The 19,926-nt window shown below is 42.0% G+C and overlaps 1 protein-coding gene across 6 annotated transcripts in view; it reads left to right on the forward strand.

Moving 5' to 3' along the window:
- Positions 1-19,926, forward strand: part of corin (corin, serine peptidase) — a 261,008-nt gene that overhangs the window by 174,132 nt on the left and 66,950 nt on the right. For 5 of the 6 annotated variants that reach the window (XM_068035959.1, XM_068035969.1, XM_068035978.1 and 2 more), the window contains exons 7-13: positions 3,537-3,644; positions 5,910-6,020; positions 9,434-9,556; positions 10,449-10,556; positions 10,891-11,122; positions 13,021-13,166; positions 14,977-15,084. In XM_068035959.1, the coding sequence (XP_067892060.1) occupies positions 3,537-3,644; positions 5,910-6,020; positions 9,434-9,556; positions 10,449-10,556; positions 10,891-11,122; positions 13,021-13,166; positions 14,977-15,084 (936 nt within the window). The remainder of the gene's footprint in view (positions 1-3,536; positions 3,645-5,909; positions 6,021-9,433; positions 9,557-10,448; positions 10,557-10,890; positions 11,123-13,020; positions 13,167-14,976; positions 15,085-19,926) is intronic. The other variant, XM_068036006.1, reaches the window with a different exon arrangement.

Raw genomic sequence — 19,926 nt, forward strand, 5'->3', positions numbered from 1 at the left:
GACTCGGCCTGTCCTTGAATGTTGCCAAAACAAAACTCATCTATCAACCCACACCTGGTCAGCCAAATATTCCACCTCCCATTTATGTTGAGGGAGAGACTTTGGAATATATTGAGCACTTCCTATACCTCTCAAAAGGCCTCCATTGACACGGAGATCCAACACCAGATCAGCTGCGCCAGCTCAGCCTTCTACAAACTACAGCAGCAGGTGTTTGACCACAAGGACCTCCGCAAGTCACCACACTCTTGTACTGCAGTGAGACCTGGACTGTGTATCAGTGATGCATTAGAGCACAAGAGAAATTCCATCAGCAATGCCTCTGCCGCATCCTCCAGATTCAATGAGAGGACCATCAAATGAACACTAGTGTCCTTCTTGAAGCCAGTTCCACCACATTCAGGCAAAATTCTTGCAAGACCAATTTCAATGGACTGGACACTGTGTCCGGATGGCGGAACTGTCTCCCCTGCCCGGTCCTGTTTCCGCAACTCTCAAATGGCCAGCGTTCCAGGGAAGAACAAAGAAAACACTTCAAAGACACTCTGAAGCTCTCTTTGAAGTACAGCAGCATTGACATTGAAGACTGGGAGGACCTTGCTACCAATCGTTCAAAATTGCGACAACTGTCCATCAAGCTTCATCATGCTTTGAGTCCAAACACCTTAATGATGAGGCAGCGCGGTGGCAGAGAAGGAAAGGAAAGGAAGCAAATCCTGTACTCCAGAATCCACTACCTCGTGGGACGTCCTGCCCCCATGTGCCCAAAGATCCACGGGTCGAGAATCGGCCTGTTCCTGAAGATCCAGGGCAGAAACTAGCGACCTTGAGTACACGTCTCCTTGAATCGAGGAACAGCCGACGACGAATGAGCTGCATACATCACTGCAACAATCTGTTTCTGATGATACCATGCACTAGAAATTAAACGAGAAAGCTCTATGTCTGAGATTCATGAAATATTTCATGATAGCAGTCATACTGGATGAACCATAAAATAGCCACAAAGCTGTCAATTATGCTTTGTTATGATCAAAGAAAAATCTGATTTTGGGTTGTGTTAATTTATCTGACTTAGAAGTGGTATATTAGGTAGCTGCAGATTTTGCGAAACATCTTAGACAAAAACAACCTGGATTAACATTGTGCCTTTGATATAGAAAACATCCCAAAGTGCTTTACAGGGAGAGAAAACTATCTTAGATAAAAGGAGTAGCTGCCAAGCCATCGTGACAGATTTAGAGGGGTCACCAAAAAACTTTGTTTAAAAGAAGAGTTTAGAGAACTTTGTTAAAGGTGGAGAGAGAAATGAAGCAGTTTAGGAAAGGAATTCCAGATGCAGAGCTGAGGCTCTGTAACCAAGGGAATGTTGTGTGCAGAAGGCCAGAGTCAGAAGACTGAAGCGTGCAGGAGGAAATAACTTGATAAGATATAAGTCAAGAGGAGAGTTTGCAGAGGTAGGATGGGCTAAGGCTTTGCAGAGATTTGAAAATGAGGATGAGGATTTTAAATGTAATGCTTTGCGGTCAGGGCAAACAGGACGTGATGTGTGACAGGATATGTGCAGCTAAGTTATGGGGAAGTTTGAGTTCAGAGATGATGGATACGCAACAATAGGACATTGGAAAAGTCGAGTCTGGAGGTAACGAGCATGAATGAGGTCTTCATTGGGAGAGTTTAGAGGTGGAGTTGGACAATGTGGTGCAGGTAGAATTAAGTGATATTGTTAATGCTAAGGAGGTGAAGCTTGAAATCCAGTTTACAGTCAAACAGAATACTAAGATTTCACATGGTTTGGTTCAGTCTGAGAGAGAGGGTGGAGTAGGAAATGGAGATGGTTTTGTCTTATTCAAAATCTAGATCAAAGGATTGAATATTGATTAAATGGATAAAATCAATATTAAATATATTTGTTTAAAGAAAATGTTTACCAAATTCAGAAATACAGAAGTTATGATCAAGACAGTGAGGATAGGAAAACACACTTCAACTGGGAAAGCTATACTGTGTTTGTACCATGAACTGCTAATGTCAATACCCCAACACTTTTTAAAATAAAAAGCAAAATACTGCAGATGCTTGAAATCAGAAAATGCTGGAAACATTCAACAGGTTATGCGGAATCTGTGAAGAGAGAAATATCAACCCTATGACCTTCTGAGTGTTTCCATCATTTTCTGTTTTTATTTTACACTTTTTACAATCCTCATTTAACTATGATAACCCAAAGTTGCGCGCACTTAGTTTCTCATAAATATATATATTTTATTAGCTCTCTGACCTTGATTATCACATAAAACCCAGAGTAGGTGACTTAGTAGTGTTCAGTTTATTGGTTTTGTTTTAGTTCTAAACTATTCAAGATGTAGTAAGGTAACCGTTTAATGCTTAGAGATAAAGTTGGTGGCATTGAAATTTTGAATAAACATTCAGTGTTTTGAATGCCATTTGTGCCACTCACGTAGTACCTGAAAACTTGCCAATAACTAAGAGCCTCAGGCCCCAGACATTGAATAGAGTGGTTTAGGTCACGGGGCATGCTGGGTTAAATGATCACCATTAACACCCCCCACTATACAAACTGAGGCTTTGGGCATTCTCCAGGACCTCACTAAAGTGGTCATTATTCATACAGTCAATCATCAGTGTTTCAAGCTGACATTCAGGGCTTGAATTTAACTTCCAGCCAGCCAGGAACATGGCAAGACAAGTGGCTCCTCCATCCGAAGTTGCAATATGGTTTGACTGCTTTCGATGGCTGGGCCTCATTGAAATGCTGTTTGCCAACCTGCTGATCAAAATTGCCAGGAAGTTGGGGAGAAGCAGTTGCTCAGCCATTAAAATTGGGCAATAGGAGGCCACCAATGTAGACCCAGGGGAATAAGTCCCAGAACAAAGAAAGTGCTCTGGCAGGGGAATCTGGTCAGGGGAGAGGAAGCCCACTGTAGGGCCCAAGGTATACTCCTGGTCATCCTGACCCACAAGGAAACTAAAAACATACAATGTACTATGTTCCCTTTAGATTTTAATTGTTGCGTGTGGCCAGATTTTCAGTGTGTGGTCCACATGTAGTATCTAACATGGAATAAGGCCTGCATGGTACCTTCCAGGCCACACACACGCGCAGCTTAGCAGGAACATTGACTATGCATATTAGTGGGATTTCTTTTAGCATCTTGGGGCATTTGGCTGTTGTTAAAGGCATTCTATCAATGCAAGTTGTTGATGTAGACATATTGAGCCTGGTTTCTATGTACAGTGATGTGCAATTTCCACAGTTTTGCCTTGCCTTTCTACAAAATCATAATGTATTGGCCTTAAAAATGCTTCAAACAGGCAGGCAGGAGCTGGACCAATAGGGGGTGGATGGCGGTCTTCCACCTCAAAATGTGCACATGCCTGAGGCCTGCCATATTGGACATTTGTGGCCATTTTATGACTGGAAAACAGATTCAGCATCATCGAGTTTCTAAGCTGTTGTTTTCATTCATGTTTCCCATTTTATCCCTGGTTATATTTTTATTTTCCTGTTGTAGCCTGTGGTGAAGGACAATTTCAGTGTGGCACTGGCAAATGCATTCACTATAATAACTCATGTGATGGTTACGATGACTGTGGGGACCTGAGTGATGAACTGAGCTGTGGTAAGTAGAGCCTGGAATCTAAAGTTATATTTTGAAACAGAAATCTGCCATCAATAAATTTGACTCAACAGTCAGATTGCAGCAGGTTGTTAACAATGGTCATAGTAATTTGTAGTGAAATTACATAGAATTTCATGGTATTACATATCAGAAACGGGCATACATCCTGACCTTGTTTTAAGAACCATCTATTAGACCTGGTTTTCCTGAGTGCAGCTGTCACCTCGGAGCTGACTAGTTTTACATTGGGGATCTCAAGCAGGTGTTAGGCCCTTTGCATAGCAAATAAGGGGCCTAACACCTGTTTCAGGCATGAGCACTGCACACAGATTTTTTGGCTTTTATCAATATGGAGAGCACAATGAGTTTGTGCTTCCTGTCCACCATATCGGAATCCTGGGAGGCAACTTCGTGCTGGAAAATAGGTGTTGCATAGACAAATTTCTAGGCCTTCCTGTTTAAGCTGCTGTAGCCATTCCAATATACCTTATAATCAAATTCTAATGTAAGAGCTTGATAAAAATGTATATCAAAATACTGTCAGAAATGTGTTTATATGGACTGTAATCAGTGCATGAATTCAGCTACAGTCTGAAAATTATCAAATGCTCAGATATGCTAAAGTTGACACAGAAATATCTGAGAGCTAACAGACCTTTGCAAATTTCAAATAAGAGTCACTACTCTTTTCTAAAAATGAGGAACATCAGCATTTACAAATCAACAAAACCATTTAGCTAGATATTCTGAATCACTTGCTGTTCTGCTGTGGAGCAGTTCAACTTGTAATTAAATTTATTTTCACTACAGGGGATCCAAAGCAAACTCTGAACAAGTGTTTTGTTAAAAGTTTACCTAAAAGATTTCAGATATCTTTTTCCTCACGACTGAGTTCTCCCATTTGATGTTGTGCTACCAAACCAGTCAATATATATCAATATAGACCGAATCAGTAACAAAGGGTATCTGTGAACCATTTTGAAAAATGAAAAGGAGAATTTAGAAGCAGTTTCTCACACGGGGGTTATTAAAATATGGAATACTTTACCAAAAATGACTATTGGCGTAGAGACTATAACATCATTTAAAAGGTATTGGATAATATGTGACTCCAGATCCATAGCAATGTGGTTGACTCTTAACTGCCCTCGGAAATGGCCTAGCAAGCCACTCAGTTGTCGCGGACAATTGGGAATGGGCAACAAATACTGGCCTTGCCAGCGACACCCACATCCCATGAAAGAATAAAAAATATTTGAAAATATGCAAACTTAAGAAATAGAACCAGGATTGACCATATGGCCCCTCGGGCTTGCTCCACCATTCAATAAGATCATGGATGATCTCAACTCCACTTTGCTGGCTGTTCCCCCAAACCTTGACTACCCTATAGTTCAGGAATCTGTCTCTCTCAGCCTTGAATATATTCAATGACTCAGCCTCCACAGCTCTCTGGGGTAGAGTATTCTAAAGATTCATGACCCTCTGAAAGAAGAAATTCCTCCTCATCTCCATCTTAAATGGGCGAACCCTTATTCTGAAACTAGTTCTAGAAAAGGAAGAATATAAAAGGATATGGGAAAAGAGCAGGGAAATGGGAATGGGGCCGATAACTCCAGGTGAAACATTAGTACAGATACAATGGGTCAAATGACATTTCTATTCCTCCAAATGCATTTGCTGATCTAGGTCTTATTTAAGTTCATTAAATGTGGGACATGTGTTCCCTTGATGGCACAGTGGGTAAAAGTGGAAGTCTGACTTGCTTCCCTTTCTCTAGCTTAATAGTACTGGAGGCAAATATAGAATCTCTACTGCTGCCTAAGTAGAGATCAAATGGCTCAGCATAGAGCAAGGATAACCTTGGACCTTCTGAATTATACAGTTTATTGCCACCCTGATCTGATTACTATCCACCATTCCTGCTGGAAAGTGCAAGTTACATGGATGTCAGCACAAGGCTCTCCATGGTAAAATAGCTTGATGGCACTTACCATGGATTACATGTGAAGAATAGCCCCAGGTGACGTATAAGAATGTTGCTGGCATCAACGGAGCAGTAATATAGCAAGACTGAGTACTTCAGGTGAGGAAATGGAGGTAGTGCATATCATTTGGCAAATTGGCTATATAATTTAAACTCTGTTAAGATTTGATCCTAAACAAAATAGCTTTCATTAAGTAATCTGGCTTTTGCCCTAAGTTCGTTTGCAGTGACCTGTGTTACAATTTCTTGCCTTTCTTGAACTACTTGCTGCTTTACAGAGTGCAATCCAGAGCTCCATTTCAGATGTGGAGATGGCCGGTGTGTCCTTAAGTCCTGGGTTTGTGACGGGGACCAGGACTGCATGGATAAATCTGATGAGGTTAACTGCTGTAAGTCATCAATTCACCATAAACATTATAGCTTATCAGTAAGACGAGAATTTGGGAATAGATTGGGAAACATATCCGGAACCCTCATGGTACATAAGGAAGGATTGGTGTACTTGAACTGTTTCACAAGAAAATCTTAAATAAGGAACAAAATTTTATAACATTGTGTAGGCAATGCTTTAACCTCCTTTCTATGAGTGTAGTCATGCAGGACATTATTAATGTAAATTAAATATGCAATCATGTTCTATAAACACGTGTACAAAAATTATAAGATAGATACAACATGGTCTAGATCTAATGTACAATACATCTTATAATACGTGCGTGCACCGACTGATTAATTAGATACTGTATTATAAACAAAATGCTGAGCTGATTTATCTTCTGATTCCTGCTGGAAAGTGCAAGTATGTGGATGTCAATTCTAAATAAAATGCTGTGAACAGAAGTCAGATGCGTATTACTTAATTCAAACAAAAGTGATTGTTTATTACATTAAACCAAAACAATAAACCATCAATAAGATTAAAGAAGAATTACCAAGGTAGACTTTTTTCAGGGTATCAATAATCTATATTTTGTCTTAGTTTTCTCACCATCTCTCCCGAAGGCATTGATTCTGCATGGTAGCTGTTCTTCATGGGCAGACCTAATTAGTGAGCGGCAGTGGACTAAGGAGGGCACCAAAACTAAGCCAAGCCTGTTCTTGATAAATTTCTGGTGGATCATAGCACAACCAGAAGTATGGTGGGGAAGAACTTCAGCTTGCCAACAGTGTTCAACAGTTAGCCCTGTCTCTATATTTTAGGTTAGCGCCTGCATCATTTTTGTTGCAACATTGCTGTCAGTAAGGGTGAAGAATTTTATTCCATCAGCTTGCTGCAGCATCCCAGAACTGGCTGAGCTGGTTGAAGTTGAAATAATTTAATTTTGCTGCTTATCCAATGCCAGTCAGTTGCCACTTGCAAATTGACTTTTGAAGTCTGACTTCCACCAGATTTAGTTCTGATATGTAAAGTATGAATGAATATGTGAGTATGTGTCAGGGGCAACTCGGGTGAACTGGTGAGATCTAGGACCCCTGACCTTATCCTGCCACTACCACCTTTTCCAGTTATGTCACCCTGAGCAGGGTATGTGCAAGAATTGTCTTCCCCAACTTCCTGTGTAATTGTTGGTGGTTGTAAATTTGGGAGGAGACATAGCAGATCTGGGTCCCACTTCACATTCGTTAGCGCCTCACCTCCTCCTTCCTGTAAAAATCGCATTAAAAAAAGAATCAAAGGAGTTTCAGGGCTGCACTTTCCAGCAGGAGTTGCTGAATAGCGATCAACCAGCCTAACTGAACAGAACAGCAATTAAATCTGGACTTTCATTTCTAAATGACATAGAAATACATTGGCCATTGCTTTTACCCACAAGGCACTCAGAACTCTTATGTTCTGCATCTGCTGCAGAAGAGGATTTTTGATGAATCTTACAATGTTTCTATTCTACACAAGTAGAATTATTTGAGATGTGTTTAATTTGCCTACTTTATGGAAGTGTCAATATAACTGTTATAAATGTAAGCTTTTGTACCCAATGCTTAATTAAGAGTAATAATGCATTCTTTCATGATTTCACCACTTTTTCCTGTGTTAAGAACATAAAGGTATAAAATGTGAAACAGCCAATGAGACCTTATTTTCCAATAGACAATCCACAGGCAAAACTTCCAAAAAGAGAAAACTCAGTAAAATTTCTTCCTAACCAGTAAAAGTAAATGAAAAAATGCTCCAGAACACCAATCCAACATAACAGAAGTAAATGTTCAGAAAGGTAAAAGACAATCAAAGTAAATTTTATATAGTAACAATCTCCTTCATCCACTACACTAAAGTCAAAGACATTTCTATATACCCTAAAATGCCTACGGACTTCAAGAAATTTCTGCAAAATTATGGGATATTCAAAATGTGTTCCACCTTTTTGTGAAATCAAGCTCCTGGCACTGTCACAGTATGTTCTCACATTAGACAAGGCTCCCCATTGGGAGTCCCATTTCATAAAATCACTTTTTATGTAATTATGTCCTGGACTAGGGCTTGAACTGTCAACTTTCTGACTCAGGTGAGAATGCTTCCAAATCCCTAAAGTTCTTTGTTGCTCCACACACTGCAACATTTTTCCACCGAGTGTAACCTCCCATTCCTTGTTTTTCCTCCCAAAATGTATTACCTCACACTTTTCCACGTTAAATTGTATCTGCCACCTCTCTGCCCATTCTGCTAACCTGTCTGTCATCCTGAAGTCTTTTACAGTCTTCCTCATTCTTTACTGAACTGTCCACTTTTGTGTTGTCAGTAAATTTCAATGTTGTACTCCCTATGCACAAGTCACCTATATGTACTAGGAACAAATGTAGACCTAGCACTGACCCCCTGGGGTACATCACTTCTTCAATCCAAACAACATCCAGTAATCCTAACACTGTTTCCTGCCAGTCACCCAATTTTCTATCCAGCTGCTGCATTTCATCTTGCACCACATGCCTGAATTCTCTAATAAACCTCTTGTTGGACATCTTAATGAAAGTCTTCTGAAAATTCATTTGTAATACATCTACTGTATTCCCTTTATCTCTCCAATTAGTCACTTCTTCAAAAAACTCTATTAAATTTGTCAAGCACAACTTGCCTTTAACAAATCTAAGCTGGCTGCCCTTGATTAACCCATACATTTCTAAATGCTCACTAGTTTTATCTCCTGATTCTAAATTCTAAGAGTTTGTCCACAACTTAAGAATAAATGCTCTACGTTTACCCAGTTTATCACTGAGCAAAGATGTTACATTAACTACACCCTAGTCCTGTGGCATAATTTACATGTTTAAGAAGGATTGAAAAATTGTGGCCAGAGCCTCTGCTATCTCTGTCTGACTTATTTCGACATCCTAGGGCACATGTTGTCAGGGCTTGGTGGTTTAGACTCCTTGCATTGCACAAATTATTTTCAGTAGCATTTCCTATTCCTTGTAGTTCTTTATCTAGGGGCTCATTACTTCTTTAAGGAAATAGGTCAGAATTCCCTTTGAAATGATCCTACCAGGCAAGCTGCATATTTCAACTACGCCCACATCAAGAGCCATGATAGTTCCCTACAGTCATATCAGTTATATATCTTCAATACATCTTTTCTTCAGTAAAGCTATCAACAGTGTCTCTTATGTCCTTGGATTTTCTTCAGCACTGTATATATTTCGTGCTTCACAGTGAACACTTGTTCAATATTGCGAGACGTCATTCATATTCATGCAGGAGTTCCCTTCTCTATTTCACATTGGAACAAAGAGTCTTTAAATGTAGTTAAAATAGTTCCATTTTAACATTATTATATTAAAATGTTAAAATATTAAAGTTGTTTTCCAGCATGCAAAAGCCAGGGTCTGATGGAATGCAGTAATGGCCGATGTATTCCAAGCATTTTCCACTGTGATGGTGAAAATGACTGTGAGGACTGGAGTGATGAACTAAACTGTTCCAAAACTCATGGTTTGTAATTCTTCTTAATTCAGTACAAACAATTAATAAGGCTAGAATTCTCAAAACTTGAAAGTATGAATTCAATCATGCAGTAAACCAGAATTTAATCCTGATAAGTTAAATGATTCTGCAATGAAATGTAATTGATTCCAAAGCTGAGGAGAAGAGAATTTAGTGATTGTGGAAAGAGTCATTTTTGTTAACTTCAGGGGTTTAATTTGTCTTAGTGGTACATTGGTACATTTGTATCCTTACAAAGGAGATTAAACCCCCTAGATTTAACTAAAACAATTAATGTTGTTACCTTTACAATTTTTCCTAAATAAGCAAAAACATTTAAAATATTGCTCCTACTAATGTGCAAGAAATACTTTTTTCCAGTTGCTTTCTATGGAAGCCTGATTATGATATGATTTAGTATATTGCACTATTGGGAATATTAATCTGTTAATTTATCCTATCATTTGGACAGTGTAAATATCTTGTTTCCAAAGTTAGAACTTGCTATGAATTTTTGTGTTTATTAAGATTGTGGAAACCAGAGCAAGAGATGGAAAGTTTTAGTTTTTTTTGCACCAAATGTCTGCATCAAATATTCCCAGGCAAGGCTCCTGACTCACTTTTTATCAACATTTTCTGGCTGACAGCATTTCAGGCTATCTCGCAGGACAATCTAAAGCTGCCCAACCCTGAAAATCCACTTGAAGTGACGAGGGAAAAATAGGGATCCTTTCCTGAGCTAGTAAAAGTTGACTTGAGATTAGTTGACCAAAGAGCAACATGGACTATGGATGGGCTGGACCAGCTAGGCCTCCTGATATAAAGGATGCACAAGGATATACTTTGGGAAGGAGGGGAATTAGAAACAGCAATCACACGTGTTTTCTGTTCGCTCCAGCAGATCAGAGCCCTTGTAAGGAAGGGGATTTATCCTGTGCTGAAAATTCTTGTACCAACACGTGCAATGGAAGCTCAAGTTGTGCAGCTCCAAACAGTAGAATAAACTGCAGTAAGTTAGACAAGTGCTGTTGGATCACATTATTCTGAAAGATGTGTAGATCACTGTGGTACACGACACAACCAAAGTTTGCCTGCATTTGACCACAAGTACAAGTAAAAGTTTGCAAAAAGTGTACATTGCGCCAATGCATCACACAATGTAATAAAGCACTACAGAACTTAGTTCATTTTAGAGATGGCATGATTTTATTTTATTTTTATCTTACAAACAAAATCCAGTTAGTTTGTCTAACATTTAGCCTATATCCATTTTGCTAAAATCAACAATTTAAAAAGTGAGTATCTTGAAAGAACATCTATTTAAATGTTCTTCTCTCTTGCAGGTAAATGTGAGTCCATAACTCTTGAGCTCTGTATGAATCAGCCGTACAACTCCACTATCTACCCTAACTACCTGGGTCACCGAAACCAGAAGGAGGCATCTATCAGCTGGGAATTTTCACTTTTTCCAACCCTTGTTCAAACCAATTGTTACAAGTACCTCATGTTCTTTGCATGCACCATCCTTGTACCAAAGTGTGACTATGAGACTAATCAACGGGTCCCACCTTGCAGGTAATGCAGAGTGTCTTCTCTATTTGAAAAGTACTTATCGGAAAGTATGACTGATGGAAAGCACTATTTCAGTCAAGACTTTTAGCAAAAAAGTCTGTAATAATCCAAGAAGAACAGGTTGCAGTATAAGTGGGCTGAATTTTTCTATCAACACTGAAGTCCTGACTGCAGGGCCGAAAGCAGGAACTGACCCTGTGCCAGTGGGCAACATTTTAAGGGCAACAACCAATTAAGAGGCTGGTGCCAGGACTGCCATCCAATTAAGGTTGGCAATCCACCTCCCAGAGCCAATCAGAGGGCCAGCAGCTCGGCAGCACCACCACTAATGGTGGCCAGTGCTGAGGCTGCAGGACAAGGAAGAGGGTCCAAAGGCACCCTCGAAGGCCAGATATGTTCCAGCAGCAGACATTGCCACTGGGGGTCCTTCTTCAGGCCATGGAGTGGCCAATAAAGAGACCATCCCCCCACCCTGAAACGCCCTGGGAGTCCGCTAGGGTTTACCAAACGGTTTCCACATGTTGTGGCAGCCCCTCCTGACACCGGTAAAATGCTGGCAGGGGCAGGAGTTGGCCCCTGCCATATTATGAGTCCTCCCGCCTCCCAGCCCATCTCCAAAGGCCTGGTAAAATTCAGCCCAAATGTGTCAGATTTTGTACCTTTTCTGCTTTTGTAGGTTTCGCCAGATGGTTTTCTCACAATCATAATCTGAGACTGCCACATTAATGAACTGTGCAAAATTCTGGAGTGAATAAACAACTTGTAACAGATATGGATACATCCACTACTTATTGTATCAGCAAAATCCAATTTGCTTGATGGCAGAAGATTCCATAATAATACATTTCTATATACCTTTAATTTTCTACTTGGGAATTAAGAGTGTTAAAGGACTGAAGTAAGGAAGGGCTGTCATGACTCACAAAGTGGCAGAACAGAGTTGATTAACCAAATGATTTTCTATCAAAACTGTATCTAGATCAAGCTTTAAGTGAGCCACTGGGCTGAATTTTATGGGCCCCCCAAGACAGATTCGGAGGCGGGGGGACCATAGAATTGCAACAAGAGGCAGGGGGCGGAGGGCCTCCCCATCACAACGCAATTTTGTCGGGGGCGGGATAGGCTGACAATGGCCTTCCCGCCTAGAGGCCAGTTGAGGCCCATTAACAGCCACTTCAGGGTCTCTTCCCCCCACCCCCCCCCCCCCCGCCACTGGCATACTGCCAGCAGTGGCAGGGGGGGCATCTGCTATGTGGGGAGGTCACCCAGTAAACAAGACGACCGCCCTGTGGGCTCGGGAGTGGCCCTCCTTTGTGGGCAACCTGTGGCCCACAGAGGGCTCCCATCAGCAAACCTCCCTGGACCCCCCTTCCCCTCTACACAAAGTCAACCCTCCAAACCCCCCTGCCCCGCCCATCACCGGGGCCTTCCGGACTGGCCCCAGCGACACCGCCTCACTTATCTGAGGTCCGACGCTGGACCTGGATCTTAAGGCTGCAGTACCAGAAGTGAACACTTTTTCTGGTGGTACTGCCGAGACTATTGAGCTGCTGGCCCTGTGATTGGCCGGCAGCTCTTGGAGGTTGGATCCCTGTCTTTAAAAGGACGGTGATCCCAAGGCCGGGTGCCATAGAATTGCGCTGAGGGGGCTCCAGGTGGCCGAGGCGAGACTCTCCCCTGCCTTTTCGACCCGGCACCAGAGCCCTGTGTGGGCACAAAAATATATCCAACTAATACAAAGGAGAAAAAGACCCATGGCCTCATCTGGTATTAAATAAGTTTCTCCTCCATTATTTTTCATGGGAAAATCACTTTTATTTTATATGCAATCAGTTACCTATCCTCCCATTTTATAACATCCGAATTGAAGTTTAATATTTTTGTTTTATTATTGTAATAAGATCCCTGTGTGAAGAGTCCAAAGAACACTGTGAGACAGTACTGAGCATGGTTGGACTGCAGTGGCCAGAGGACACAGACTGCCGACAGTTCCCCAGGGAAACCTCTGACAACAAGACATGTCTGATGCCTGATGAGAATGTGGAGGGTTAGTGTTGCCCTTGTGGACTTTAAGAAGAATAATAAGTTGCAGCTATCCTACCATTCCATTTTTAGTCTCAATCTCAAACTATATATATTTTCTCTTCTGAAGAAGTTGGTTCTTACTGGGTGTAGTTCCTGGGTTGCCAGCTGACCTCAGTACCTCCCCAATTGGCTATTCTTTATCTGTAAGTTTAAACTTTGATGGGTAAATTTTCATCTTCACCGCACAGACAGTAATCTGACAGAGCGCATCATTGTCCTTCTCCCTGTCCCTCCTCACCCTGTTAGAGAACCCATTCGATTTTCATTCCTTTGATTTCAAATGGAATGAAAATCAGACAAGCTGCTCTGCCAGATTACCACACAAGTAGTGAAGGTGATATTGAGTGTCATCATCATCTACTCTTTCCAGTGGAGGTCATAGTGTGGGATCAAAAGTTTGAACCCTGGCTGATTTTCCTCTCTCTAACCCAGGCATACCTACACCAGCTGGGATTAATCAATTCAATACCAAATATTGATGAAGCTTGGGACTCTGCAGCAACAAAAATAAATTGCATTTCTAAAATACACAAAGAAGCTTCTGTTCATCTTGGACCCTTGTTTTTAACTCGGTTGTTGCATCTTTTGAACAAAAGAACAACTTGCATTTGTAAATCATACTAAAACATCCCAAGGCATTCACAGAAGTGTAACCAGACAAAAATTAATAGAGAGCCAAAGGAGGAGATATTAGGAGGAGTAACTAAAAACTTGGTTTAAAAAAGTAGGATTTAAGGAAGGTCTGAAAGGAGGAGAGAGCGGTGAAGAAGATTAGGAAGGAGTAATTCCAGAGCTTTTGGCCTAGATGGCTAATGGCACAGGTGGCAGTAGTGGGGTGAATGAAGTAGGGAATGCTCAAGAGGTCATGGTTAGAGGAACACAGAGCTCTGGGAGAATTGTAAGACTGGAGGAAGTCACAGAGGTAGAAAGGGGGCAAGGTAATGAAGGGATTTTAACAGGAGGATGAGAATTTTAAATTGTGGGGATTTGGGAGCCCATGTAGATCAGCGAGTGCAATGATGTTGGGTTAGCAGGACTTGGTGCAGGTTAGGATGCAGAAAGAAGAGTTTGGATGAGCTGAAGTTTTCAGAGGGTGGAGGATCTAAAACCAACCAGGAAAGTATAGCAGTAACTACATCTGGAAGTGACAATGGTATGAATGAGGGTTTCAGCAACAACTGGGCTGAGGCAGGGGTAGATGATGTTATGAAGGTAGAAGTAGCTAAACTTTCAGTATCCATTTAAACGTTCTAAAGACAAATTCCTGAATTTGGATTGGTTGTCAGAATGACTTCAAATAACATCTAGAAATCTATCTGGTTATTTTCTGCAACAAGTGGTCATATTTACATGTGAAGGAGTTCTGGCCCGATCTGAAAGCAATCCCAGTGCATTTTATATTGAGGTGGCTTTGATTCAGTGTAGGCAGCAGGAGGTCTTCAGTGAATATATGTAATGAATTGATTTAGGTATTCTGCTGTAAATGAAATCATTAAGTGAGATTCATATCTTGCAGCCTCAAACAAACCTGGGAGAGATGTAGGTCTTGCTCCATATTGTGATTTGCTGTAAATAATTCCTCACTGTTTATACTTCCCCATTTAACTCTAAATTCGTACTAAGTGTAAATTCCCAATAATTTAATAATAGAAGTGGTAAAATAATGGGTAGAAATAATTGGCCTGCCTGCATTGAAAGTCTGTCGGGTACAATCATACTCACCTGATGCAATGAAAGTGCATTTACAAAATGATTTAATATTCTGTTGACAGAGTGCTCCCCAAGTCATTTCAAGTGCAACTCGGGGCGATGTGTCTTGGCATCAAAAAGGTGTGATCGACGACCAGACTGTGACGATTTTAGTGATGAGGAAGAATGTGGTAGGTGTTACTTAAATCCCAACTGTGTAGGGCCTTTGTCACATTTGCCAGCAGACTACGATAACAATTTTGCAAGGGCTGTACATAAAATATGTTTTTTGTGGAAAAAAGAGTTCTGGGAGGAACTGGTTGCAGATGCTAGGCGTTCATCTCCAGGACCCAGGATGACATCCAATCCAGACTGATAAGATTAATATTTCCTCCGTATGCTGTCTGTAAGGGTTTCTTATGTGAATTGAATTTGGGCGGACATTCTAGTTCCTAATGGGCATGGACCTGCTGCACAAAAGTGTCCCTTATTTGGTTGTAATTGGCAATCTCACACAAGAGGCTACAGGATGGCTAGTGTAGGAAATGGAAAAATGTCACACTGCTGTTGTCGGGTCTCCTCCTCTGAGGGTGGAATTGAGGTGTATTGCTGGGGCAGAGTGAAATGAGCTTTATTTTGCATCTGCCTGTACTATACCTGACCTGGGAGTGCTTGATACTGACACTGGGGTGAATGAAGTGGGAAGATTTCTATTCCACAGCACTAACATCACTCACCTTGTTATTTAAAAAAAATCTATTCTCCATCTGACCTTTAAGAAGACTTTGAAAAGTTTATTGTAAATGGGGATGTTTCTGCAGAAGCAACTTATAAAAGGTTAATCTGTATTGCATTGGTGTCATTTAACTGATAACTTGACAGGTTGCTGTTGATAATGTAAGCACTAGAACAATCAACAAACAAGTAGCTCCTAGTAACAATCAGTACACAAGGTTGTCTGCTTTCTACTGCAGGCAGTATATTAGGAGTCTGACGCATGAAGCAGTCAGTTTTAGAAACTAGTTGAATCAACTTGACTCCACAGTTTTTTACATTGTCATTCTCCACAATCCATCATTTTCCAGCAAACGTATGATTGATATTTTTAACTTGGAGGGCTGAATGGCCTGTTCCTGTGCTGTACTGTTCTTTGATATTTTTAACAAAATAAACAAACACTGACAGACAGGAAAAGATCTTCTGGTCAACCCAGCTTGTCCCACACAATTGCGATACCTTGTGTATCACAATATATACAATCCCCATTGCACCCAAAACCATGTGATCTCCTGGGAGAGGTGAAAAACCAGGCCAATTTGGGGAAAATAATCAGACAAGTTCCTTTTCAACCTCCTAGCAATCAAAACTAGTCTAGAAGATCACATTGGCCCTGCTAATTCTATGCAGTTCTACTTACCTTTTGTATGAGGTGATTTCTGCCCCAGTTAAAAATAGGCACAGCTCTTGCTTGAAGGAATTCAGTGAATTGACGCCCACTGCATGAGCTGGCAGCCTGTTTCAGAGGTCCAATATTCTCTGTGTGAAGAGCCACCTCCTGACATCTAACTTAGAATTGGCCCTATACAACTTGAAATTTTAACCCCTCGGCCTCCCTAACCTGTTTAATTGGAACAAACTATCAACTCATACACAGTATATAACCTTTATAATACTATAAATCTTAGTCAGGTCGCCCCGAAGTCGATATTTCTGTAATGTGTAATGTCCCAACTCTTTTACTCTTTTCCAATAACTAGATGTTTTAAACTGTGTTAGTATATTGAACCTCCTTTGCACCTTTTCCATAGCCTCAATATCACCCACCATGTGAGGAGATCAAAACAGCGCACAGTATTCTAACTGAGGTCTGACAAGGGCGAAAGAATATGTTTTAAGAACATAAGAAATAGGAGCAGAGAAGGCCATTCAGCCCTTCAAGCTTGTTCCACCATTCAGTAAGAACATGGGTGATCATCTACCTCAACTCCACCTTCTTGCACTATCCCCACAACCTGTAATTCCCTTTGTACCCAAAAATCTGTCGATCTCAGTCTTGAATATAATCAATGACTGAGCAACCACAGCTCTCTGGGGTAGAGAATTCCAAAGATTTACTACTCTTTGAATGAAGAAATTTCTACTCATCTCAGTCCTAAATGGGCAAACCCTTATTCTGAGACTGTGATCCCAAGTTCTAGACCCATGAATCAGCATCCAACCTGTCAAGTCCCTTAAAACTTTTATATGTTTCAATGAGATCACCCTTCATTCTTCTAAATTCTAGGGAATATAGGCCTTGTGTACACACTCTCCCCTCAAAAACAATCCCCTCATCCCCAGAATCACTCTAATGAACCTTTGTTGCACTCCCTCTGAGGCAAGTATATCCTTCCTTAGGTAAGGAACTATACACAGTACTCCAGTGTGTTCTTACCAATGCCCTATACAACCATAGTAAGACATTTTTGATGTTATACTCCAATACGAGCATACAAACTAGGAGCAGGAGTAGGCCACTTGGCCCCTCGAGACTGCTCCGCCATTCAATAAGATCATGGCTGATCTGATTGTAACCTCGACTCCACATTCCTGTCTACCCCCAGATAACCTTTCACCCCCTTGCTTATCAAGAATCTATGTACCTCTGCCTTTTGAGGAAGAAAGTTCCAGAGACTCATGATCCTCTGAGAGAATAAATTTCTCCTCATCTCTGTCTTAAATGGGCAACCCCTTATTTTTAAACCGTGATCTCCTAGTTCTAGATTCTCCCACATGAGGAAACATCCTGTCCACATCCACTCTCACAAGTCTCCTCGGAATCTTATATTTTTCAATTCCTCTGTAATAAAGGCTAACGTAGCATTTGCTTTTCTAATTGCTCGCTGTGGCTGCATGTTAACTTTCTGTGATTCATGTACAAGGATGCCCAGGTCTCTCTGAACATCAGCATTTCCCAGTCTATCACCATTTAAAAAATATTTAGCTTTTTTATTTTTCCTTCCAAAGTGGATGGACCGGATCCTGTTCTCAATCCGACAGCGGGTTTCGTGGTGGTTGGGGGGGGGGGGGGTTGCCGGAGAACCAGAGCGGTATGGCCGCCATGGAACCCAACATCGGGATTCCCGGTTCTGATCTTCCCGGGAGCAGCGGAGCTCTGTGGCGGCACTTCTGCTGCTCTGCAATGGGACCCTACTTTAAATATAGTAAGTACCTTTCTGCATTGATTTGAATGCAATCTGCCATGTTCCTACCAGCCATTCCCAATCTTGAGCTCGACGTGCGGCACTCATGTGCCTTCACTTACATGCCTTCACTTTCCCATTCTTGAAAAGCTGGCACTACTGGGGTGAGAGTCCTCAGTGCCTGCAAAGATTAGGTAAGTAATGCCTTGCTATCCTTCGCTTTTGTTATGAACTAGGACACTTCCACTAAAGTTGAATCTCCAGAAGTGAGGGGGGGTTGGAACTCTGCATCTGTTTATTGATAAGGGAGGGGGAAGGGGTCAATTCTGCATTTGTGTACGGATAAAGGGTGGAACAGGGCCCACTCTGCATTCGTGCACCGTGGGTCAGGGAAGGGGGCAACTCTGCAACTGGTTACACTGTTTGCGGGGGAGGGCACAAATGGGAAACCGTATAGGTTGCTGTTGTTGGTGGTCCAGTGCAGGCAACTCAAATGATATAACGATGGTCGGGTTGGCTTGCACTTATTTAAAGTTTGTGCGGGCCTCATCATGCCATACCATAGAGCTCATGCTGAAACAGGAATTAACATAAATCTCTGCCCAGATAGGTGCAATTGACCTTTTGAAGGAACCTGAAGTTATGAGGAGCATAGAAATAGGTATGATCCACCCTGTCTTCCTGGATCCCCTTTCTGTGATGAGGCATCTCTGCCAGAGGTGGGCGCAAGAGGGCAGGTGCTCCCAGATTTGAATGCAATTCGCCGTGATTCTACCAGAGCAGTGGAGGTGCCACCACAAGAGCTTCGTTGCCCCTGGAAAGATTGGAACTGGGAATCCCGACTTCGGGTTCCATGATGGCCATACCCCTCCGATTCTCTGACCCCCCCACCACGAAACCCACCTTCGGGATGAGAACAAGATCCAGTCTATCCACTTTGGAAGGAAAATGCTTCCAGGAGGAAGCTCCCAGATGCAAGCAGCAGCAGTCACCAAGGCACAGAGTAGCCCAGATACACCAGTGAGTCTATAGCCCTCAAAGTTACCATGACCCTGTACTTCTATGCCTCTGGATCATTCCAGGTACCTACTGGCAACATGTGTGGGGTCTCTCAATTCGCAGTGCACTTCTGCATTAAGGAGGTTACTGATGCTTTGTTCAGGAGGGCTGGCGACTATGTCTGTTTCAGGACTAACCCTGAGAGTCAGGCCGAGAGGGCCATTGGATTTGGGGTTATTGCGGGATTCCCACAGGTGCAAGGAGCACACATGTGACCATCAGGGTTTCCCACGGACCAATCAGCTGCCTATATAAACAGAAAGGGCTTTCATTCCATCAATGTCCAACTATTGTGTTACCACAGAAAGTGCTTCCTGCAAGTGTGTGCCCACTTCCCAGGCAGCTGCCATGACTCGTTCATACTGCGCCAACCCTAGGTGCTGCTGCTTTTCACTCCCCCTGCTCAGCTTCAGGGACCTATTCTTGGGGATAACATGGCTTCTGACACCAGTGAGGAACACCAGCAACGATGCTGAAGAGCACTACAATGCCTGCCATGGTTCCACCTGAGTGCCCATTGAGCAGTCCATCGGTATGCTAAAGATGCACTTCCGCTGCCTTGATAGATCTGATGGAGCCCTACAGTATGCTCCAGACAGGTTGGGTGCATCATTGTAGTCTGCTGCATTCTGCACAACATTGTAGTGTAGAGGGGGGAAGCCTTGCAAGATGAAGAGGTACGGGAGCAGGACACATCCTCCGATGATGAGGACACAGAGGGAAACCGACAAAAAGCACACATGGGAGCACAGAGAGCAGTGATGGAGGACCGACCTGGCGAGCAGCGAGCAA

Source organism: Heterodontus francisci, chromosome 1 (genome assembly GCF_036365525.1).
Source record: "Heterodontus francisci isolate sHetFra1 chromosome 1, sHetFra1.hap1, whole genome shotgun sequence".
NCBI lineage: Eukaryota > Metazoa > Chordata > Chondrichthyes > Heterodontiformes > Heterodontidae > Heterodontus > Heterodontus francisci.